The 25,928-nt window shown below is 45.3% G+C and overlaps 1 protein-coding gene across 2 annotated transcripts in view; it reads right to left on the bottom strand.

The window, feature by feature from the left end:
- LOC147892997 (uncharacterized) overlaps positions 1 to 25,928 on the bottom strand; it is a 68,901-nt gene that overhangs the window by 3,262 nt on the left and 39,711 nt on the right. The window contains exons 5-6 of one of the 2 annotated variants that reach the window (XM_087386730.1): positions 9,079 to 10,154; positions 8,716 to 8,970 (exon numbers count right to left, since the gene is read on the bottom strand). In XM_087386730.1, the coding sequence (XP_087242856.1) occupies positions 8,716 to 8,970; positions 9,079 to 10,154 (1,331 nt within the window). The remainder of the gene's footprint in view (positions 1 to 8,715; positions 8,971 to 9,078; positions 10,155 to 25,928) is intronic. The other variant, XM_087386729.1, reaches the window with a different exon arrangement.

Raw genomic sequence — 25,928 nt, 5'->3', positions numbered from 1 at the left:
CTCATACAAAGCCATGATAGCCCACTGTATCTCTCCACTGAAGCCCATCTGGCGAATCCTCTGAAACAATCTGAATCGCGGAACTGTGTCAAATGCCTTCCTGAAGTCCACGAAGCAACAATAAAGCCGTTGCCTTCGTGACTTCGCCTCGTCTACCAGTGCCCTGAGTGTGAGGATGTGGTCAAGTGTCGAATGATCCCTGCGAAATCCAGCCTGCCCTCTGGCTCTGAGTCCTGTCATCTCGGCATGGTCATTTATACAGCTTTCCAAAACTGATGCATAGATCTTGGCCATAACGTGGCCAATCATGATGGTCCTGTGATTCGACGGCTCCATAGGGTCCCCCGACTTGTGGATAGGTACTATGGTATTGCCTAACCAGGACTGTGGTAGGCCTGTACAAACAGACTCATTGAAGAGACGGGAAAGAACAAAATCTAAGGCATCAATCCCATGGATTACATACTCCGCTTGCAATCCATCATGATCCTTAGCTCTCCCGTTCTTCAATCGGTGGACTGCTGCACGGACACTCTCTGGTGTGAAGAGACTAGATGAAGCTGGCCTAGGGGAATGGGATAAATCGATGGCTGGCTGATCTGGAACATCGTATAGAGCTGAAGTGTATGCAGACCAGACACGTGGATCTGTGAGGGGGCTCTGAGACTTCGAGCGGAGGAATTTTCTCCAGAATTCCTTGGAGTCACAGCTGAAAAGCAAGCTTCTCAGCTCCTCCTCATTCCGGGCTAGAAATTGGCGTTTCTTGCGCCTAACCAACCACTTGTAGTCTCTCTTGGTTTCGGCAAGGAGGGGAGACTTCTCCTTGGTCTCAAGGTGAAGTTTCCTGCGGAGTTCCTTACACTCCTCATCATACCAACCGTTGCAAGGAACAAGACCAACCGGTGGGGGACTAGACGAATGACATGTGGCAGGGAACGACACGTGAGCGGCAGAAACGAGTGAAGTATGTACAAGTTCCCACCGGTCCTGCGTGGATGGTAGAGCATCTAATAGATGAGGACGGAGTAGGCGGCTGAGGTTCTGGCTATATACATCATCGAACTGGTGGTCGAAATGAATCTCGTAATAGGGTTGGCGGTCATGATAACGAGGGGGGGGTGGGTCATGGGAGACATTAGTCAAAGTAAAGTGGATGAGTGCATGGTTGGCAGAGGGCATGAAGGGGCTAACAATAAGGCTATGGATGGAAGGGACTAGAGTCGGGGGACCTATGATGTAGTCGATCACGCTAGTACCACGCCCAGAAGCAGAAGAGAATGTAGGCATGGAAGACTGTGGCCACCTGGACAAGCCGTTATAAATGACCATACTGTGCGAGGTGAGGAGCTCCAGTAACTGACGTCCCTGATCTGTGGGCTGTACTGTGCAGTCTGATGAAGTCCAACAGAGGCTATCATCGTGAAATGCTGGGAGTATGACCGGATCCTCCATGAAGTCATAAGTGAGGGCCTGTCTGTCTGAGGTCCTCGCGTTGAAGTCTCCTAAAAGGATGACTTCTCCGCGATGTGAAAAATCTGCAATGTCCGCTGAGAGATCCTCAAATATGGACTGGCCTGGTCCAGTGGAAGAATAGATCGACTGCGCCGGGGGGAAGTAGCAAACTGCAATAAAAAGATCTCGCTGAGGGGCTCTGCGGCAGATGCGTACCCACAAGAATCGGGCATGTGAATCCGCTCTCTCCACTGTGATGATCCGATCGAGATGCTCTCTGTACAAAATGGCCACTCCTCCAGATCCTCTCACTCCAAATGTTCGGGTGTGCTGCCTGAAGGCAGATCTCCATGTATACCCTGTCACTCGTGGCAAAGGTCTCTCTGGACTCTCGTGTGTCTCTGTGAAAAAGATGATATCTCTCCCAAAGAATGCCCCCCGTAGATTGCCTGGCTGTGCTGTAAAAGAACCATTGCAGTTCCATACAGCGATGCGTAGACTATCTAACGGGTGGTGTGTCCCATGGGCCCTGTCCCATCAAGCGGTCGTAGCAGGAGGTGGAGGTGGGGCTATATCTGCTGGTCTGTCATCTCTAAGCACTGTGGGAGCACGCCTCAAAGTGCCTGTGATGAATCTGCCATCCCTGATCACTGCCCACTTGCCCTGAGCTCGGGCTGCATCTCTCTGAGGCATGAGCGCCTTGCGCTCCTCAACCTGTATCTGAGTCAGATCCTCGTCCATGGAAATCTGTGGGTGGTCTCTGAGTGTCCCTCTCCTCCTGAGGGCAGCTAGACGTGCCTGGGCATCTCTGAATCTAATAATGAGGGGCTGCTCTCTAGTTCGATCCCTCCCGACTCTATATGATCCTACTATGCCATGATCCTGTACTCCCAGTGTCTGAGAGACACAGGTCACAGCCTGTGTCATCGTGGACTCTGTCGCCGAGGGCAAGATACCACGAATGCGAATGTTGAGGGCCTTTGTGGCCCTCTGCTGTGACTCGGCCAATGTAGCTGATACAGTCGATCTCTGAGGCTGTGATGGCTGACGGCGGACGACATCCACCCACTCTGTGGCTCTCTGGACCTCTGTCTGAAGCGAGGTCAAACGCTCCTCAACCGCTGCTACTGCTGTAGTGGGAGATGTGTCTATGTGCTGAACGCGAGTCTCGATCTGCTGCACTCGCTCTGTGTGTCCATGAATCTCTCCAGCAAGAGTCCTATGAGTCGCCTGTAAGACCTGAAGATCTGTCCTAATAGACAAGATCTCCCGATCCTGCTGTGTCACTCGATCAGCAAGAGATGCAACCTGAGCTGTAAGTAGAGCAATGGTCTCGTCCTTCCTGTGAAGCATCTGAAGGGCAGCTCGGAGGTGGGTCTCAAAGTGCTGAAGCTCTGGTAGGATGTGGCAGCAAGGACAAATAGCACAAGGCATGGAAGGAGAAAGAAAGGGAGAAAGGGGGGAAACCGGTAAGGTGGGTAGCGGGGATGAAGGAGAAGGCTGGAAAGGGGGAGAGAAAGCGGGTACCGGGGATGGAGAAAGCGGGTACCGGGGATGGAGAGAGAGAGAGAGCTTCTTCGATGGCCAAGTTTACTAATAAAGAAAATAAAGCATTGGGAACATCACTGGCACACAAAAATTGTTGAACTCTAGAAGATCCAAAATGTGTGGAAAACATCCTATGAAGCTTCCTCCCATCTGAATCTACTTTGCCATATAAGAAACTGACTAGAAGTGAATAGTGTATCTATAAATTTAATGAGCCAATTTATGGTCATAACCCGGGAGTTCACTAAGCGATCAGATGGTTGGTATTATGGGTGATTCCATGTTAATACTGATGTCGCTAGTGTTATTGATGGTATGTTTCAATATTATGTTTTGAGCGTCGTTATATTGGAATCAATTGATTCGATGATTCGTTCAATTGATTAATAATAACTGATGTGATCGATGGCTTGAGTACAAGTGATGGAACTAATAACAAGGATTGGAGTTAGTGCAAGGATATGAATGGAGATGTCGCAAGGCACATAGCATATGGCCATGGGCCAATTTTGTATTTCATTGATACTGTTAAACCTTGGGCAATATTGTGGTAGAAGTCATAAACCATTTTTGGACAAAGTCCGTCCAAAGTGACTATGTAAAAAGTATGGGATGTAAATCATTTTCGATAAAGTAAGCCCAAAGTGGCTTTGTAAAAAGTAATCCCTTACTTTGGAAAAAAGGAATGCTTTTGGACGTACTATTATTGGCTCTTTGTTTTTGTAATAAGCAATTATAAATACTCTAGATGGGAAGTAAGAGCCACCATCTAAAGGAGGCAAATTGGACTGCATGCATGATGCAACATCCCTCTCTCTTCTCTCTCACTTATTCATTTCCTTTAAATGATCTTTTTCTTTATTCTTTGCATCATGATTTTTATGGCTCATCAGCAAACATAATTAGGTATTTAAAAACAAGAAGACCACTCCCTAAAATGAAACCAATGGGTGCTAGAAAGTTAATCTTAAAAGCTGCCCGCTACCAATCGATAGCAAGTCAACGATGGGCAAATATGAAGTACTTAGAAGATGTGTTATGCCCCATGAAATCAAGCCAATCATTAGACAAGCCCATGAAGGCATAGCGGGAGGTCACTTCGTCAGTGAAGCAATAGCACAAAAAATCCTCTTGACAAGATATTGATGGGTGAATACTCTGGGCAGATGCCTATGACATATAAAGAGCTGTGATGTATGACAAAGAACAATTAAGCCCCAACACATAGACTTCAACCCGCTGACAACAATTCTTGCACATAAACCATGTAAAAAACGCAAGACTGATTTTGTGAAACCTATACATCCAGTTGCAAAGGGAACACATGCACGCTACATCATTGTGGCCATGGACTACTTCACCGAGTGGGTTGAAGCTAAAGTAGTAAGGAAAGCAAATGCAAGAAGCACAACAAAGTTCTTATACGAGAACTTTTGAGTGGCTTTATGGTTGTTCATAAAAAAAGCACATCCTACTATCCCTAAGGTAATGGACAAGCTAAGTCCATGTATTATCCTCACCAAGCGATCTGCCTCGGTAGAAAAGCTAAATGCAACCTTATGGACATATAGAACCACACTTTATAAGATCTACGCCTTTCAATTGGTGTATAGACTATAAACAGTGGTTGTATTGAAATTCATCATACTAAGCCTATGCATAGCAATGCAAGAACGCATGGGAATCCCTTCAAGAAAGGCTCCACTAATTGTTAGAAGCATACAGAAATGAGGTTAGTAGCCTATCAAGCCATTACAACCGAAAAACGAAGAGGAAAGGCATGGTTTGACAGAAACCTCAAAGCTAAAGATACCAAGAAAGGTGACTTAGTCCTCCTCTGTAATACCAAAATCCATAAGGGTAAGCTTAAATATCTAGGTCAAGGACTTTACAGAGTAAACCAAATGAATCCAATTGAAATGAATCCACACCTGAACCCAGTAAAGGCTAGCTAATGCACAGCTATCACACCTACATACACACTGATCTATAAGTTTAATGACCAGGATACAATCCTATCAAAAATGGATGCGGGATGTGAAGAAATGCTTAAGCTGAAGAAGATTTGATGCAAGAGTCCGCAGCGTTATAAACAAGAGCCACACCCAAGCTCACAGTTAACTACCTCTCAACTGAAGCAACGTCCTCTCAACTAAAGCAACGTCTTCATATGCTTTAATATTTGAAGGGCATCATCAAATTTGGGCTCATCTACCAAATTAGATCCGACTTTCATGGGCATTGTCAAAAAACCGTACTCCTCTCAAGAAATAACGAGAAATCTTTAAGATTGACTTTGTTCAAAGAAAGTTGAATTCAATTAACTATACAAAGTTTTAATTTCCTTTGTGCTGCATTGGTTAAATAACACAGTGAGGATATCCCACAAGGGACTAGGATTAGTCTAGAGAATTAGAGTGCATGCATTAGCTAGCCTTTACTGGGTTCAGGTGTGTTGGATAATGTAGCAAGACCTTGGAGACCTTGTTTTCAAGTAAAAAGAACAAAAAGCAGGTCCCACAAGAGAAAAGCAGATATGAAGTGCCCAATTTTAAAAAGAAAGCATGTAGCAAGCAAGCGAGCAGCATAAAAGAGAGCCCACAGGGCTGAAAGCATGTAGCAAGCAGGCGAGTAGCATAAAAGAGAGCCCACAGGACCAAAAGCAAGGAAATCGAAGAAAGCTATTGCTTTCTAGAGAAAAAAATGCCTATTTTGGGTAAGAGAAGCAGCCCAATTTCAAGAAAGCACATGCTTTCTAACTAGCTAGCCTAGACTATAAAATAAGTGCCTCTAGGCTCCCAATTGTGTGGAGAATCCAAGTTGTATAACTTACGCTACAGTGTGAGCTAGTTGTAAAGAGTTTTCTATTGCAATAAAGACCTTTGGGGAGATTCTAAACCCTAGTGTGGTGTCTCATTCTCTTTTTCTCTCTCTTGTGATTCTTGTTCTAGTTCCATCGTTGAGTTTTTTATTGTTGAATTAAGTTTCCAGGCGGTCTTCAAATTTGTTTTTGAAGTGTTAACCTGCTACAAATTGAATATTGTAGCTGTGTTTTGGTTCGGGAATGGTTTCAAGTGTTCTCCCTAATGAAGGAACTCAACTCTATAAGAGAATACTGTAGCTAATGCATTACATAGTCATTGTTGTTGAGGCTAGTAGACATTGTTGCCTAGAGTGACATAATTACTCGGAGGTACTCGTAGGAGGCAAAGCTTCATGCTATACTGTAACCAAAAATTCGTCATCCACCGAGAATGAAGCTGAGCAACATAACGTAGTTATAAAATGAGATCTAGAGCCAAGATGAAGCTTCGTGGCCTAATGTAGCGACAAGTGAAGGTCCACAATCCAAGGTGCTAAGCCGAGCTTAGTGCATGCACAACCAATTCAATGCAAATCAAGGAATTGCAAAGTTAAGAGAGCACACAAGATCCCGTTAAAGCCCTCTAAGGAGCCATGCAAGATTGATACCACCCCTTCATAGGTGCAACTGAACTACTATTGTAATGAAGCTCTTGATTGTTGTCGTGTCATCAAGAGCACCTTGATTGCTGTGTATCATGAAGCAACAGATTTGATATAGTATAATGAATTTGTCATTTGTATATTGGTGTGAATAATTTTGTCCAGGTTTTCAGCTCCTAGTTAATTTTAGCAGTAAAGAGAGGCTTTCATGTTGCGAATAAGCCCACAAAGTAAAAGAGTTTCTAGTGTGCTTCATTTGAGGATGTCAAGTTGGTATTTGTTTCTAAGACAATGTTTACGACATGAGGCATGACGAATCAATTTCCTACCATGGTATTAGAAAATCGGATCTGTTTGAAAGCTTTCAAGCATAGTGTCAGAGTTGCATATACCATCGTTAGGGGTTGCAAATTTTCTACCCAGCATGCAAATGCATGTGCTTTTGATGTGCATCTTTCCTTGAAGGCAGTGCATAATCATTCCTAGTCATGGTAAACCAAGGTGTAGTTCTTTGTCTCATATTGGTAAGAAAAGTAGGTGCAATGATGCACGGAGTCATGCTACACTAAAAACTATGCTGGTAATAGGGTTTGCACAAAATGATGAGCTCTCTACTATAAGTCTCTACTTTAATAATCAAAGCATTCACACATTTTCATGTGTCTCCTCTCTCCTTTGGCTCTTACTTAGCGTTGATGAAAAATACGTTACCAATGGAAGAGCCTCACACATGGATTAGAGGTCTCCTGTTATGAGGCCACAAGCAAGGCTATTTTGTCGACTATCATTACACATTGCTATAGCTATTGTTAGTGTGTTAAAAGTGGCATACTCATGATACTTCACACACACAAACCTAAATGCATGCATCTACATGCTTGACTTCATGATTGAAGGCACATTTGTGTGGGTAGAAATCGTCAATTGGGGAAAGTTCTTATACTAGATGGAGAGCTGCCTCATGCAAGATCCTCAATATGCTCCCCTAAAAAGATTTCCTTGGCTTGTTAAAGAGCTGTATTAAATGGTTAGATGATCGCATGCAAGCAACCTTTGCTTAGTGGCCTTAGATTGCTATGTGATGAGTTGGTTGTTAAGGTAAATGTCCAAGTTCCTCACTAATTGTAAGGCATCTTTTCAAGATCCATACATCCCAACATCGCATGCTACAGTATTCTTGCATCAATTTTAGATAAGTCTACAAAGGAGGGTCCACATAAGCATGCCAAAGCATAGGACTCAAAAAGTCTATGACATAGGACTACTCTTGCTACCTTATAACATAGGACTCAAAACACTAGAAAGGAGGCACCAACATAGGACTACTCTTGCTACCTTATAAACATAGGACTAAAAATACTAGACAGGAGGCACCAACCTAGGTTTTGAACATACCTTTGAAAGCAAGTCTAGCTTCATGTCGATCAAGGGAGACTTTGAATAAAGGATTTCTTTATGTAAGATCGAACCTACCAAAAGAGTTCTATAGGAGAGACAAGTATTTTGTGTACAAGTAATGGGGACGTGGGCTGAAATTGCCAAGCCCTTCTTATGTGCATATCCATTTTGCCTTTCTCTCTTGCCTACCTGATAAATGCATGCATGGCACACATGCAATATAGTACAATTTGAGGGTGATTGAAAGAATAACTATTGGCAGAGCTTAGAAATGGCCATTGGGGTTGGCTAAAGAGAGATGTTTGGGTTTAAGTAGATAGGTTATTGGGTTTGGGGTTGTCACACGGACAAACTATTGGGACAAGGCGTTAAGATTGAGGCATTTAAGAGAAAGGGTCTCAAGGAAGAGGGACCCATGATTATCAAGGCTGAGACGTAGTTGAGGATGGAAACCAGTGGCAGGTAGGGTCTAACTATTGACCGCTAAAGTATAGAATTCTATCAGATTTAGTGCAATATATTTATTCTATCATTAAATGCGAAATGAATTGTTATTTCAATACTCAATTGACCCTCCTCTTCCTACTGATGTCACCGAAGGACAACCATGAGTCATGCAAGGTGTGTGGGTGAGTTGCAAGAAAAATATATATTTTGCTTTCGTGATGAGCTTCTGTATATGTGGACATAATTTATTTAATAAGATATTACCATGCGTGAATGCGTTTTTAATGCAAAAAGGATTGTTTTGCTATACTGAATATTATTGAACATGCACGTATCAACCTTTCAGCTTGTACTGGTATAGTGACATCGAAATTCAAAGCGTGGTAAGAGAAGAAAAGGAGGTACCTTCGAGCTTGCCTCATTTTGGACATCGCCACAGAAGAAGAGGTATTTTAGAGCAGTGCAGTTCTCGATCGAAAATGGCTTCGACACTGTCCAAGAAGCATAGGAAAGGTTCTTGAGCACTGGCGCCGCCTCGGTTTCACCTGTTATTGTTACGTCATGTAGAATACGCAAGCCTGGCATTTGTTGAAGCCGGTGAGCTTGCACTTCCACGTCTGCTAACCCCACCACCTTTCGCAAGTCACTCTGTTGCGACAGCTTCGTGTAAGGAGACATTGCTAAAACATGCAGCTTCGTGTTCATTGCTCAGCTTTGTATGTCAGCTTGTTTCTCCGAAAGATATAAAATCAAGCAAAGTAAGCTCACCTGGTAATGTAGTAGCAGGTCATCAAAGTGGGTTTGGTCCCTTGCGATGCGGAGCTCTTTGTCATCTTCTTTCACGAGTTTCTCGCCCATCGCCCTCAACACATCATGCACGCGCACCCAATCGCTCCAGTTCTTCTCGACGAGCGCACGCTTACGAAGGTTCTCCAGGCGCCTCTCGCCCACCGCCCATCCCACCTCTTGCCAATTTCCGACATAAGGAGGGAAGAAGGAGGCCACAACGTCGAGGAATGCCGCCTTGGTTGGTGCGTCGAGCAGGTTTATGCTGAACCTCAGACGTGAATACAGCTCATCATTCTCGTCTCCCGTAAGAGCCTCCGCTGCTTCCATCGCCTCAATTGCTCCCTTCCAAACCTCCGGGTCTCTTGGACGACCTTCCGCCGCTATATGCCCGCCCACCACTTTCAATGCCAGAGGTAAACCATCGCACAACTTCAGCAGCTTCTTCTCCAGCGCCTCGATCCCTTCCGACCCTGCAGCCTCTTCGCTCCACGATGCCTCCCCATCACCCTGCTCCACATCCAACAACTCCCTCCACAACAGCTCCTTGGCTTCCTCCCACCCCAGCTTTCCCACGTCGATCTGCTCGACGTAACGGATTTTTCGCTTTTTCATACCATTCACGATGTCCTCGTGCCTTGTAGTCACTATCATTCTACTCCCCTCTGGAAAACATGTTGCCTCTGGTATCAACTCCTCCATATCTGCACTTTTCAGCACATTATCTAAATACAGCAATATGGGCTGTCCCACGGCCTTCAACTCTTTCTGCAACAAGCGTCTGCCTTCCTGAGTTTTGGATATTTTAGCAGTTCTCTTTGCAGATATTTTCTCAAAAATCTCCTGCTGGATGCCTGGCAATTCTCTTTCTTCGATTCCCAATCGTAGCTCCACCGCACAACACCTATACTTCTGCATCCTTTGAAGCTCGGCAAATATCTCATTCCCGATAGTAGATTTTCCAATTCCCCCCATCCCTCGCAAGCACACTGCCACCACATCCGCACAATCCCTATTCAGATACACCATAGCACTTTCCTTTGTTTTGCCCTGACCAACTGAAGTTCAGAAAATTGAAACTGGTTAGACATGCTCACGCACTCAAAATTCACACCTAGGCCAATGCACGAATAATTTTCATTCAGCTATCATTGATTCAGTACGCTGTTATCATTCCTCTTCCCCAAACATATTCAGTCGAGTGCGGCAGCAAAATTATTTTTATATAGTTCAACATTGAATCTTGCAAATAGACTCATAAAGCAGCAACATCTGACCATGGACTAAACTTCTGTAACTATCAGATTCCAGTGTTTGAAAGATGTCATTTCATGACCGTTTTCGATATCGGGTTTAAATGCAAAGAAGAAATAACAGAAATGGTCTTCGACTTTTACAACAGCATTACATTACATTTGAGTTTCAAGTCTCGTGTCTCTTATTTTTTATTGTAGCTAGAAACAGTAATTTATAATATTTCAGGCTTCCGGACAATATATAAAAACTGTTTGTTTCCAAAGGCATATGAGACTACCAATAGACACGCATACAAGGCTGATCCACAAAATACACACGAAGAGCATGCATGCGTTAGTACTTTTTCCTTTTACAATGAATGACGAGTTTACAAATAAGAATCAACAAAGAGAGCTGCCAACTTTTCGATTCATGGCTGAGGTAAAACAGTTGCAAGGCTTTGTAGGGCTGGATATTAAATAGGCCAACTCTTAGGTGGAGGTGTGAACTAAAGTTTGAAATTTGGTATCATTGCAGCTGTTCAGCATTGGTAAAAAAAGGAGCTAATGCTGGCTGAGATATTCCAGAACAGTCGCTCGCACTAGTGTTTAATCCAGTAGCAAGCCTACTGCCATGCATCGCTCGTGCTCTCTGCTGCTGCTCGCACTAGTGTTTAATCCAGTAGCAAGCCTACTGCCATGCATCGCTCGTGCTCTCTGCTGCTGCTCTCTCTCTCTCTCTCTCTCTCTCTCTCTCTCTCTCTCTCCGTATACATTCTGCAGTCTGTCCAGTAGTCGCGAATATGCGAATTCTCAGTCTGATGCAGTCCCCTAAAACGTTACACACCAAAGTATGTCAACGGATAAAAGTTAACACATGCATATATGTCAGGTTATTGTTCCTTCACCAGCGCCCTCCCCCTCTCATTCATGCTCTCTCTCAGATACATTCTTGCTTTGTCTGTCAACGTTGGTGAAAGACACTCTGCATTTCAAAGGTGAACAGAAACTTCAGACCACCTTCCACTTTACTCACTAGCTTCCAAGATTCCAGACGTTGATCATCTATCTTGTCAATGGGCTCGACATTCACTATGTGCAGGTTGATCATTGCTCAGCTCTGTAGTGGAATATCATGAAGCACGTGCCTATGAACTAAGCCCTTGGAGCCCAAAGGAATGCTATCAAATCAATGATTACCTCGCCACAGAAAACATCATAGCAAAAGGCAACCGACATCAACTTGGTCGGCATGGACCGTGGTCTATCCATGTCCTTATATTCTTGATATGGGGATGTATCATAAGGTCGTCCATGAATAGGACATTTTGGGCGTCCTTATGCATTGTCCTTGTTGAGGACTTCCCTTTTCCTGGACCCTGTAAGTCCAACAAGGCATACATTGCCCCAACCACAAAGACATCTATCGTGAGGTAAGCAATGTATGAAGTCAAAATGATGTACCTTGTTCCCTACTCCTTATACTTTCCTATTTTGGGGCTCATGAAGCTTCCTAACATCTTCTTGGACTCCAATATCCACCACTTTACCTTGATACAACACTGAATTCAATCTGATTTGTTAATATTTCAGCTACTACATCATCTCCACAGTAGATAAAACTTTCACTACAAGTTTTAGATGGCTTGTTAGATATCATGTCCTTTGTTCTCTTGCTGCAGATTCCACACCTTGACAAACATATGGCACATTGGCTATGACGATATATGGGATTTGGACCTTTTCGTTTTCCAGAAAGAGATTTGGACCTATTGCTCTGCATTGTTCCGCCTGGCTGCTTCTCTTACAAAGTTTGCTTTTGCACGTAGCATCACAACACACTCTCGCAATTTGCTCGAGCAGCTCATTGCACCACTTTCCAAAAAGTAAAGATATCCAGATGCGGCTTTTCCTTTAAACCAATCTTCCAGATTAGTTTTATCATGATCTCCAAACTGCATGCAAATGTGTATTGTCCTTTTAACATAGTTGGGTGCTCGTTGGAAGCATTGACAAGGAGTCTAGTAAGTTGGCTCACAGAATGACTCAAATATCTAACAAATGCTAGATATGGTCCTGTAAGAGGAGCATTGCAAACGTCAATGCCCCCAATATGCATTTATAAGAAGCACTTATTTTAATAAATTCTCATTCAATCTCTCTCCTTAGGAGAGAAAATCCATGGGTATACTGGTGGCCTTGCAATTTGTGTGTCTAGGTTTCCACCACATGCCTTCCAAGTATGCTTGCTAAGAAGATTTTTTAATGCTCTTCCCAATTGCTCCTCACTCAATCTCTCTCCTTAGGAGCGAAAATCCATAGGTATACTGGTAGCCTTGCAATGTGTGTGTCTAGGCTTCCACCACATGCCTTCCAAGTATGCTTGCTGAGAAGATTTAATGCTCTTCCCAATTGCATCCCAATTCTGAGAAAGCATTTTGACTTTCCTGAGATCTTTGATTCTGAAACTTGTCTGCAATTATTTTGTATTGCAGCCAAATTATCTGTTGCAAGCATGCATATTGTGACAATCATGAATGCTCCTTCTCTCCAATAAAGATAACCCTTGGCATCTGTATCACAATGCTGAAATCCCTTTGCTAGAAAGAAGTGATCAAGCTGTAAATATTACGTTTTGGAAGACTGCTTTAACCTGCACATGGCTTTCATTAGTTTACAAACCTTATATTCTCAACCATGCTCAGTGTATCCCTCAACTTGACACATATAGACATTCTTGACCAATTCTCCATACAAGAGCATTGTAGATATGTCCATATGGTTCACTATCCACCCATGCATTATAGAAAGAGCCAATGAGTAGTCAACCTGGCCACAAAGGCATACATGTACACCTGAAGCCTCCACTAAGGTCAATTTCTGAATATCGTGTTCAACAGTTAGCTAGAATTCTTGTCCAAAGGAGTTTTGGGATGAAATCAATTCAAAGAAACTTTTTTAATCCTTTGTAGCTTTTTTATACCAAGTATTTCTTACTTTTCAGTATTGTCTAAATACTATCACTTGTGATTATATTCTTTTGCTTGGCATGATCAGAAGTATCTTCACTTGAATCTTCTTTTGCATCATCCATGGCAATTTTTGGTTCGCTTCCTCTATCCGACTTTACATCAACTTGTTCATGGTGTTTTACCAAGGTCATTGATTGATCAAGTTCATTTCTATCATTGGATGTGACATCTTGACCCTGTATTAGCTGATTGGTCCTTCGCCCCAACAAGCTTGACTTTGTATTAGCTATTAAAAATTACCATTGTCTATTTAAAGTTTTAATGTATTAACAAAAAGAAATTTCAAAATGATACGTCTCAGAGGTATAAACAATGGTAATTTTTATCACACTATGAACACAAGTGATGCTACCATAGAATGGAAGTGCCATGAAATGTGAGGTGTTTTGTTGTGAGCAATGTTTTATGCATATACCAGCGTCTGATTTTTTTCGGCCAATAGGATGAGAAAGGGTACTTCTCAAATTTTGGAAATAGGTGTTATTCTCTTGTATGCCTATTGGACGAGGGCTTGTAAAAAAACCACAACCAATAATGGCAATCGTATCCGTTGGATAGATCTCAAGTCTAGGAATTAGACACTACTCTCATGTGTGCATGGATGTGTATGCGTATGCACATGCACGTGCATGTGAACGTGCCTGTGCACGTGTGTGTGTGTGTGTGTGTGTGTGTGTGTGTTTCTCTGGAAGTGTGTGTGTGTGTGTGTGTGGTGAGAGGTGAGGAGCGATGGAGATCTCCTCCTCTGCACAGCCAGCCTCGTCTTCCTCCCTGACTCCGTCCGTACAGTCCCCGTCCGTGCAGTCCCTTGCCACAACCCTGTTGCCTGCTCCGTCTTCCGTACAGCTGCCGTCAGCTATATGGATTTTCGTACCACCTTCGCTCAGCCTGCCTTCCATACCGTCGCCCGTACAGCCTCACGTACTTTCCCCGTTCGCTGCAGATTCTCCCGTACAGTCCTTCGTCCCTGTTGTACGGCCTTCCGTGCAGGCCGTACGGTCAACTGCTCCGTCTTTCGTACAGCTGCCGTCAGCAGTACGGATTTTCCTACCACCTTCGCTCAGCCTGCCTTCCGTACCGCCTCCCGTACTTTCCCTGTTCGCTGCAGATTCTCCCATACAGTCCTTCGCCCCTGCTGTACAGTCTTCCGTACAGGCTGTACGGTCGAACGGCCTTCCGTACAAGCTGTACGATCAACCATACAGCCTGTACAGAAGACCGTACAGCCCGCACAGTCCCCTGCGCAGCCTCCTCCCTCTTTTGTTTTCTCTGCTTCGGCACCTCCCTCTGCCTCTGCTCCTACTCCTGTGTTTCTTCGCCGAAAGCATGGTGGTCTGCCTGCCTCTCCTCTCGTCAAATCGGCAAAGCTAAATGGTTCTGATGGCCCTTCTTCTTCGCTTCAGCTGGATCTTCTTTGCCAATTGTGTTCTGCCTCTGTCACAGAAGTTCCTTCATCGAGTTTGCCGCTTGTTTGCTCCTTGGATTCTGCCCTTTTGGTCTCTGATCTTCAACAGGCTCAACAATTTGGAGTCTGCCTCTACTTCATGGGCAGGGTTTTATCCTCAGCTCAGCTCCGTCATTGGGCTGATGTTGCAGTGGGTCTGGATTGTATTTCTTCCTTTGTCTTTCTAGGCAAAGGATTTTACTATGCCCAGTGCTCTTCGACTGAGGTGGTAGAGCGCCTTGTCAATGATGCTGGTGTTCCTGGAGCGGGTTTCTTTGCTTATGTTATGCCCTGGGATCCGCTTTTCGATCCTTCTGCAACACTTCTGACTCATTGTCCGGTTTGGATTACTCTCAAAGCGCTGCCTGTGCCTCTTCTTCTTCATCTTCAACTCTTGCAGCTTTTTTGGGAAGGCCTCTCCATATTCCGAGACAGGAGTTCTTACAAGCCTCCCGTGATGTTCATCTTCGCATTCTGTGGGATATGACGCAGCCCGTGCCATCTACTCTAGATCTTGATTTGGGATTTGCTCATCCGATGCGCATCAGGCTCCATTTTGCATCTTTCCCCACTGCATGTTATCGGTGCCGACAAGTTGGCCATTTTGCACGTGCTTGCCCTTCCATATCCAGGCCCACACCACATGCTCCTTCTTCAGCTATCAAGGTTACTCTCCGTTCTCCTCCGGTTTCTGCTATGGCTTCTTTGGTGAAGTCCTCTACTGCTCCGAAGCACTACTGGAGGAAGGTTGATAAATCACAAGCAAATCTTCCTCTTGCTGAAGAAGCTCAGGATTGCACTCTTGTTGAGCACCATCAGTTTCCTTCTATTCAGGATATGGATGTAACCCTTGCAGAGGGCAACTTACAGGATGATATGCATGCTATTTCTCAGGATACTGCCCCTGCTCTTATTCAGATTGATCCTCCGAATAAAGCTCAAATGCAGAACCCTATTTCATCAGATGTAGCTTCTTCATCAGAAGACACGGATGTTGAGCTAGCTCCTATGCCTTTGATGCCTGTGCCAGAGTTTTCTTCTGTCAGGGATGCAGAAGTACCTTTTTTATTGGAATCTTTCCATCCCATGTTACAACAGGTTTTTGACCCTTTGATTCAAAAATTTCGGGTACCAGCCTATATCAAGAAGAATCATAAGGGCAAAAAACAGCTTGTTTTTATTGATGGTGTGGTTTCATCACTGCATCAGGTTTTACAGAGCAACAATTTGAAGCTGGAGGATGCTGTGTTTGATTCTCCTCCAGCTTGATATGTAATATTTTACTTGGCTACCTCATGACTTTTGCTCTGAGGTTTTACTTGTAAAAACTTTTTCCTTGTACTTATTGGTGGGTTTTTACCTCTTTTGAGGTTTCCCACACAGAAATATAAAGATTTCACTATTAAAAAAAATGTGTGTGTGTGTGTGTGCATGTGCACGTGTGCTTGTCCGGTCACTTGGGATTTACTTCAGCAACTTCTTTAGGCACGCTTTCCCTCTGCTACATTTGGAAAGCTTTTCTGGGTCATTGGAATTCATCTGCGACGACCGGAGTTTGATTTGTTCTTTATATGGGTCAGATATTGGGCACTCTGGCCTAAATGGAAAGATAGGAATCACACTGTCTTTCATGAGCCCACTGCTTCCATGTTCTTCTTTTTCACATGTCACTCAAGCAATCATTCTATGATTGTTTGTCAGTTCACTAGATAGACGATGCTGTCTACTTGTCTTATACTGAGATTTTCTGATTTTGTTGTGACTGCTCTCCGCTTTGGGGACGGTCTTTTTGTAATATAAACAAACATGGCTTTCACCATTAACAAAAATGTGTGTGTGTGTGTGTGTGTGTGTGTGTGTGTGTTTCAGAAATGATATGACAAGAGGCATGTACAAGCACATAGCCCATTGAGCTTTAAGAGCTAGTATCAAAAGAGAACTCTGAGGAATTCTACAAACTCACAAAATTGTCAGCATTAAAAGGAGTTCCCAATAGAATATATAACATGAATGTCCTTATGGATTTGTATACACACATTAGAAGCACAAATCAAAGGACTGCTCGGCAATGGCATGAATATGACATTTGCTACATTGCAGACTGAGGCATTACAAAACCACCACCTCCACCCTATCATTGGAGTAGTTAAAGCATGGACTAATCTAAGAAGGAAGAATTAGAGACTTGGACTTGGAACATACATAAATTTTTTTTAAAAGAAACATAACATAAACAAGAATAGTTGTTAGCAACTGATAACATAAGAGAAGTTTGTATGAATATGAGTACAATACTTACATTATTGTAGAAGGGAGTTGAAGTCATCAATGAGACTGGAAGATAGGGTTGAAGCTGAAAGATCTAGCATCAAGCTAGCATCAGCAAGGAAATGGCACTTAAGGATATTCGAAATTAATCTGAGAATTAACTCCATGGTGAGTTAGTTGTTAAAAAGAAGAGCACACTTCTAGAATCTATGAAGAGTTGTTTCAAATCCAAGAAGCCCCCAAAGTTATATATAAGACAACCTCCTTTAATATGAGAGAAACAAGGAATGAGACTTTTGCCCTTGAAGATGATTGCTGTGGGTGTTTGCATGCGTGCCTGCTTGCATGTGTCTGATACTCTGGATGCTTGTGATTTATGGCAGCATCTTATGCATGATACAGTTGCATTTACTTTTCATCATAATGCATTCGCTCAGTATTGGGCTAGTTTGGACCATTGGTACATGCTTCATGCTGCAAGTTCGATGATTTTACTTGTGAGATGACCTTGGATTCTAGTTTCTTCCTATCTAATTATTTTCCAGCCCATATGACTTTGCATTTTGGTATGCTAGTGCATCATACGCAGCCACTTTGCAAAAGGCTTTTATTGGTTAACAATTCTTACTTTAAGCGTCATGCCTTCCAAGTTATGGTTGGTCTTTTATCCATAGGCTCTTGTTGCATTCTTGGGTCAATGCTAACTGAGCATGGGATCATTTCTCCTCAGGCATGCAGGACTTGATTAAAGATTATGGCAAACACTACCTGGGTGACTGGATGTCGCAAAGTGGCACATGCTAAGGCTTTAATTCAGCACTTTACTTCTGCTGCGCAACAGAACCAATTATCTATGGATAATCAATCTGCTTTTTAGGCTGCTCTTTCTTGTCTGGCTGACAATGATCAACGAAAGCTAAGAAAATGGCAGCTTCACTCTCGTCACAAAGTCGTGCAGGATGCAAGCTGTCTTCCAAGGTCTCTTTCAAAAGTCTTCACACTTCCCGTCGTATCCATTAGGTGCTGCGCCAAGAGGGCTCATGGACAATGAATAGCAAGAGCTTGATGTGGACGTGCAGAAGTACTTCTGCTGCCCCTCCTTCGAATTTTCCTGTAGAGGCAGATGTGCGGAATATTTTCCTTTGTAATGTTTCTCCATTCTATCACAGGAGGAAGCACATCATTTGGAGCTGCCTTTCATTTATCAAGAACTGAAAGTGGCATTGTCTAAGTTGGGCCACTCCAAATACCCGGGTTGGGATGGCCTTAAGGTTGAGTTTTTTCCAGAATTTTGGGATCAGCTTAGCGCTGTTTTGCTACACATGATTAATGATGCTTGGATTTTTGGCTCTATGCTTTCATCATAAAACAGAATCTGCTGCATTTGATTCCCAAAAAGCCTTTAGGCCAACATTTATCGGATTGGCGGCCCTTCATACTGATGCTGTGATATATAAGCTCGTTTTTAAAATGCTTGTCTTCTGCATATCACATCTCTTATTCATGGGCTTGCGTCCTGATTTTGTGCCATGAAGACAGATCATCAACAAGATTGCAAATGCTTGTATTGGCATTGAATATGCCAAATACACCCATCAAGATGCCAAATACACACTGCTGCTGCTCCCCACTCCTCCTGCTCCCCTCCTCACTGCTCTCCCCGCTCCCTGCTGCTGCTGCTCCCCCGCTCCCTGCTCCTCCTCCTGCTCCTTCCCTCGCTGCCCCCTTTCTTTCCCTGCTGCCTTTCTCCCCGCTCCCTGCTGCTTGCCCCCTCCCTTCCCTCCTCGCTGCCCCTACTTCCTGCCCTCTCCCCCGCACTGCCCCTTCTCCCACGCTGCAGCCTCCCCCCCCTGCGCTGCAGCCTCCTCCCCCCCCTTTCCCCGCCCGCTGCTGCCCTGCGCTGCAGCCTGCTGCCCCCCCCCCCCGGCACCCGCTGCTGCTCTCCCCCCGCTGCAGCCTGCTGCTCCCCCCCCCCCCCGCTCCTGCTGCTGCTTTCCCCCCGCAGCAGCCTCTCCTCCCCTCTCCTTCCCCTCTCCTCTACTCCTCTTCTCCCCCTCTCCTCCACTCCTCTCCCCTATCTTCCCCTCCTCTTCCCTCCTCCCTTCTTCATCACCCTCTCCTTCTTCTGGATTACCCCTATTCTCCTATAGGGGTCTCCTGGGATTCAGGAAAGTGGACGGAGTTTCTATTTTTTTGTGTTTGAATCGGCCAACACACCTCAATCGACGAATGGGTTCCCATTCAGTCAATCCGTCTCCGCTCACACCGGCCGCGAGAACTGTCACTTTTTCAAAAGACGAGCTACAGCAGTTGCAAAAGGATTTCGAACATGAGTGTTCCACGACTCTCTTCGCACGCATTCATGGCTCACACCCCTCCAGGTTACAAGCTAGAGATTGGATGTTGTCGGCGCTTCCTCAGGACCTCGCCCCCCACCTCAAGGATGTTCGTTTGTTGGGACGGGGTTTCTTTCAAGTGTGCCTAGATTCCCTGGCCGTCACGAGAGACCTACTACAGGCCGGGTTTCTACTTCTAGGCTACAGGAGGATCTTCTTGTTTCCTTTCCAACTGGGATTTGACCCAGTTGAAGAGGACAAGCAGGGAGTTTCTGTTTTCATCAGGTTCCGTGGTCTTCCCTCAGTTTATCACCGGCTTCTTTCAGTTATTGGCGAGAGGTTTGGTGTGGCGGCAGAGATCCCCCCTCTCCCTGGCGAGCCCTCTTCGGCTGCTGATGCGGTTAGGATGGACGGGGTTCCCAGGGTTAGGGTCATTGTCCAGGACCCCAATATTTCAGATGACCACATCATGCTACAGCAACCCGATGGGTCTTTCTTCCGCCAGAGATTTGAGGTTGCAGGTCGGCAGGACCAGTGCAGGATTTGCAGATCCTCGGGGCACTTCGCCAGAGATTGCCCAAAGAAGAAAAAGAGGCCCACAAAGCAACCAGCTCGTACTAGTTTACGACAGAGAGCTAGACTAGGACATACCGCTCCACAGACACAGCCTCAGACACGGGCTCCCCCCTCTCCTAGGGCTACTCGAGTCCCTTCGGCACCCCGCGCCACCTCTAGCCCACGGTGGGTTCCGGTCGCGGCTAGGCCCTCTACTCTAGTTCACTCCTCCACCTCTTCGGAGGCTACCCCCTTGGAGCCTCAGGAGGAAACTACTGTTCAGGAGCCTTGTTCAACTCCACCCTTGGATCAGGCTGTACCTTCCTCAGCAGCGCAGGTTGTTGGCACCTCGTCTGCACCACTTTTTGATCAGGATCCAGTACAGGTGCCTCCCTCTTTGGACAGAGGGAAAGGGGTTCTACATTCTCTTCCTGCTTCGGTAGGAATCCTTCGTACCCCCTCTCCAGGACTGGCTCAGCGGAACTCTTTTTCCGCTTTGGAGGACCTCTCTAGCCTCCCAGATGATGACTTTGTACCCTCTACTTTTGGAGAGCCAGTTATCGGCTTCCTGGTTGAGAGATCCTTCTCTCTCTCACCTGTGGACTTTCCTCCCCTCGGACCTCGTGTGTATGGCAAGAGGTCTGCTCCAGTAGAGGCTTCTATTTCCGCCACCAGGTCGGGTAAGGTATTCCAACCCACTTCCTCCCGCCGATGAGGATAGCCAGTTGGAATATACAGGGATCGGGCGGCATCCCTCATCGCCGTCGCAGACAGCTGATCAGGCATCAGCTCCATCCAGGTGTTTCAGGTGGTTCCCTAGACATTCTTTTTCTTCAGGAACACAAACTGGATATCAGAGATTGCTCCAAGTCAGGTAAGCTGCTCTCAGGTCAGACTTTTTGGCTTCCTGCCTTGGGAACCAGAGGAGGTACATGCATTTCAGTTTCAGACTCTGTTCTCCCTCTGGTCATTGGACACGGTACCATAACCCCCTCCAGGGCCCAGTGGGTTTTACTTCTGATTGACGGACGTAAGGTTGGTTTCCTCAACCTTTATGCTCCAAACAACAGAGGGGACCGTGTTTTGTTTTGGAAAGAGTTGCTCTCGTGGGCTGACATTACGGATTCATGGATTATTGGAGGTGACTTCAACATGGTTGAGGCACCTTCGGATAAGAAAGGGGTAGAGAAGGTGGTATCCACTCCCTTGAGAGAGCAGCCTGGGATGCCTTCTTGTTCAGGTTCAGTGGCAGAGATGTTTGGTCAGATGATGCATTTCTTGTTCAGTCTCAGTCACTTTTGTTTTCATGGTCGAACCATAGGGTGCAGATGCCTATCCATGCTCGGATTGACAGATTCTATGTGGGTGACTGGGCTCTTGATAGAGGGGGGACAGTTTGCATTGCACCCGGTGTTTCCACCTCATACCATTTTCCGGTAATTTTGTCCATTTCAGAGCCTCATCTGAGAGGACGGTCTCACAGTATCAGGATCCCATACGCCTTATACACGGATGAGACTCTCACAGAGGCAGTGTTGGAGATCGAGGTTTCTCATATGCAGGGGGGGTGGCCGGTCCTTCACATGTGGCCACAGCACTTGACAGTATCAGCGACTTCTATCACTCAGTTGCTAGTGCTCGGCGTGGTGAGGTACTCAGGCGAGAGATCGGTATCCGCCGGCAGTTGGCAGCCCTTCAGAGGGAGGAGCAGAAACGACCTTCAGATGCTTGGATACAGGAGCGCCTTGCTGCGGCAAGGGCTCACTTGCAGACCTTGCTTGATCAGAGAGCAGAGTATGCCTTCCATGCACGGGAGTCCTTTTGGATACAGATGGGAGGGAGAGTCAATAAACACTTTTTCTCTACACTTGGCCCCAGACATAGTAGAGAGAGTGTCAGGCAGCTTATTGACTCTGACGGCGTTTTGCAGTCCCATCCGGAGACCGTCATGCACTTAGCGACAGATTTTTATACCTCCCTTCTTTCGGCAGATCCGAACTCACAGGCCAGAGAGGTGGCTAGAGATGAAGTTTGGCAGAGTTTACCTGTGTTGGTCACCCCAGAGATGTTATGCTCACTTGATGCACACTTTACCAACACAGAGTTCAAGACTGCTCTTTCTCCCCTTCATAAGGGCAAGTGCCCTGGTTCCGATGGTCTTACTCCCTCTTTTTTTATAGCCTTTTGGGATATGATAGGTGATCATATTACTTCAGCCCTGCAGGGCATTTGGGACTCGGGCGAGATGCCTGACTCACTGACTGAGGGACTCATTCACCTTATCCCGAAAGGTGGCAACAGGAATTTTGTATCCCATTGGAGACCCATCACTCTTTTGGGCACTCTTTACAAAATCCTTGCCAAGGCGATCAGCATCCGACTACAGCCCCTTCTTCCAGATCTCATCCATGATACTCAGACAGGCTTTGTTCATGGCAGGAGCATTTTTTATAATATCTTTTCCTTTTGGGAACCCACAGAGTAAGCTATGCAGAGTGGACAGAGGCTAGCAGTTTTACTCTTGGACTTCGACAAAGCCTATGACAGAGTAGATTGGGGTTTTCTTGAGGGCACTCTTCTACGGTTTGGATTTTCAGATGCTTGGATCAGAGGGGTGGCCTCCCTTTACAGATCAACCCACAGCCAGGTTTTGATTGGAGGGGTAAGGGGTGACAGGTTTCAGATTTCCAGATCAGTTCGTCAGGGGTACCCTTTAGCCCCCTTCCTCTTTCTTTTTGTGGCTGAAGCTATGAGTATCTTCCTTAGATCTCAGGCTGAGCTTTTTGGGCTGAGACTGCCCTTGAGACAGTAGCAGGAGCTTTTTGACTGTGAGTTGGCTGATGACACTGCTATTTTTATTCAGGCCTCCTTGCAATCACTTGATTCTTTCCGGACAGCCTTGGATATCTTTTGCTCAGCTGCAGGGGCACACATTAACTGGCATAAATCCTTTGGCTTTTGGATCAGTGATGAGGACACTCCAGGCTAGGGAGTTGACATTGGTTTTTCTTGGATTCAGAGGGGTGTTCCTATCAGGTATTTGGGATGCCAGGTAGGATTGGACATCTCTCCAGCACAGCAGTTTGCCCCAGTACTAGAAAGTATAAGGAAAAAGCTCCTTTTCTGGAGCTCTGCCAAACTCGACCTTGCATCTAGAGTTGTGGTAGTGAACCAGTTTCTCTTGGCCACCTCCTGGTTCATGTGTTCTTGCTGGTGCCTGTCTAGGGATTGCATCACTCAGCTCATCAGACCAATCAGGAATTTTTTATGGAGTGGACTTGATGGCACAGCAGATGTTGCAGCAAGGGTGGCCTGGGAGACTATTATTCTCCCTACATGTGAAGGGGGCCTTAATGTCATTGACCCGGACTTGCAGTGTAGGGCTTTGCTTTGTAAGGTGGTGGTGAGGGGACTCATGCCTTGGCAGGAACCTTGGAAGGATTTCTTTTTTGGACGCATTCAGACTTGCACACCAACCTTGGGAGATGATTAGGTGGACAGCCCTCAATGGATTTTCACATCAGCCCCTCTCAGATCTCCTGCCTCTCCTCTCATGACTGCCATCTTGAAAGCTTGGGGGAGCTTTAGGAACACTCTTCGAAGGATTCCACCTTCTACCATCGAAGAGATTGATGGGCAGCCGATCATTTGGAATGATAGTATTCTTGATGAGCATGCCAGACCACTGGTCACTTCCCATTACATGCAGTGGTCTAAATGGGAGAGAGGCCCCGCCTACACAGTAGGCACTTGGAAATCTTTTATCAGGCTACCTGTGGATCAGAGACTGCAGTCCGTGAGTTACCTCAGAGGGGTAGCACGCAGGATTCAGCAGATAGATGCAGCCATCCCGGTGGAATGGACAGTTGAGCTGCCTATTACTTCCACCACTTGGATGGGGGCTTTTTCGAGGACATCAGTTCCTTTACAGGTGATCGCTCTCCGAGGTCTCGGGGAAGACGCATTGGTCTTTGATGTTGGGGATGGAGGTTTACTTTCTACATCCAAGGATGGCATTCTTCTTGAGGTTGCCTTTCAGCCTGTCAGGATTGCTGGTTTTGTGGACCTTGGAGCGGGCTTGCAGTGGTACTTAGACCCCAACCCTCTGCTCTTGGCCTTGGGATCCTGGAGGTTGTGGTTATATGGAGGTGCATCTATCAGGTGCTTGCAGTGGGACCCAGGAGAGTGGGAATGGATAGATCATGGGCACCGAGAGAGGGGGATTCCCTTCTTTCGTTTCACGGTTGGTAATGCCAGGAGGTTTCAGCTGAACAGTAGGGGTTGGATTCCCTCCAGAGCCCCCCATTGGGAAAGCTTCTTCATCACCGCAGACTTGCGTAGAAATTTCTGGAGGAGGCTCTGAAATCCCTCAGAAATAGAAAGATCACTCTTTTCTTTTGGCTTTCTATTCATGGAGGGATTGCAGTGAACCTGTGGAGATCACGATTTGGGGCTGATCCCACTTGTCCTCGATGCCATTCTGCAGAGGAGTCAGTGCAACATTGCCTTTGGGACTGCAGTCAGGCAAGGACTGTTTGGAAAGGGGTTGCTCGGATACTCAGCATCTTTCACACTTCCCCTTTCTTAATGACTTGGGGCTCGGTCGCATGGTTATCTCTTACCGGGCCCCAGGTGTTTTATGAGGGTGAGCCTTCTTCTTGGGCACTCTCGGTCTACCGGCAGGTGATAGAGCCCTGCTCTCTACAGGATGTACCACTTACTCCCTTCAGAGCTTCTCATGTTTCAGTGGACACCTCTTGGGAGATTTTGGCTAGCATTTCCTCTTGGCATATTTGGAAAACCAGATGTACTGAGGCCTTGGATGGCACCCAGATACACCCATTACACGTGTTCACGGGTATTTGGTCTGACACGGTTCACACTTTGATAGCCATATGGGCTAGCATGCAGGGCCCTTCACGGGCAGCCTCTTCTAGAAGGACTATATTTCTTCGAGTTTGGAGAGGTTCTCCCTTTTTCTCGGAGGTTTCTACCGGATTGATGGCACTATCAGCCTCAATCCTTTCTTTTTGGCTCTTGAGCTTTTCGTGCATTGCATGATGTATCCTGTATGGAGCTTGCTCTAACGGTTTTTCTTTAATACTTAATAGAAGTCTCTTTTTGCAAAAAAAAAAAAAGATGTCTTAATCATGCAGGTGGATATTGACAAAGCTTTTCACACTGTCTGATGGGATTTTATTGCATATGTCATGAGGTGGTTGGGATTTGGTCCTAAGATGGAAAATCTTATTTCCTGGCTTTATGAAGATGGCTTTGCTTCTTGTTTATTATATGTGGCCCTCTCTTCTTCTTGGTAATTGGACCACTCTGTCCGTCAAGCCTGTCCTCTTAGTGACCTGGTTTTTGTAATTGCTACGCATTTTGTTGATGCATAATGGATGCTTTAGTTTCGTAGGGATGCTTGCATGGTATTAACTTTCCTGAAGCCACACAATTTGTGAGTTTAGGGTTAGGGTTCCTAACTCTTTTCCCTTTTTAGAACTCTAATGTATTAATGCTTATCCACATTATAAGTGAAGTTATTAAGATAAATCTTCAATAGTAGTTGGCATTATCCCTTGGGCAATAGGGCCAAAGAATGCCTAGGATACTAGTAAATAAACCATAGGATTCTTATCCTTACTGACATACATGATCTCAACATAATGAAACTTTGTGAACTAGATTGGAGGCTTGCCTCCCATTATATCTCATATGTCAATTTAAGACTTGATATATTCAAACGAGTGTTCATAGAAAACGTTTTTCTCAAAAAATCACAAACTTGGGGTCTCAAAAGTTTGAAGGTTTTTCTTGAGAATTTTCAAATTTTCTTCCTAAAGTATAACTAAATTGCCTAAAGTTTTATAGATTTCATAAAATCAAGAAGATGTTTTTTATAGGTGAAAATGGAAATGTTGTAGGTTCATTGTATATAGTTTACATGTTTTGTGAACACTAA

This window comes from Dipteris shenzhenensis, chromosome 16, assembly GCF_047967505.1.
Source record: "Dipteris shenzhenensis isolate YYH24624 ecotype China chromosome 16, Dip_SZ_1.0, whole genome shotgun sequence".
Taxonomy (NCBI): Eukaryota; Viridiplantae; Streptophyta; class Polypodiopsida; order Gleicheniales; family Dipteridaceae; genus Dipteris; species Dipteris shenzhenensis.
This window is presented reverse-complemented; position numbering and strand designations above follow the sequence as displayed.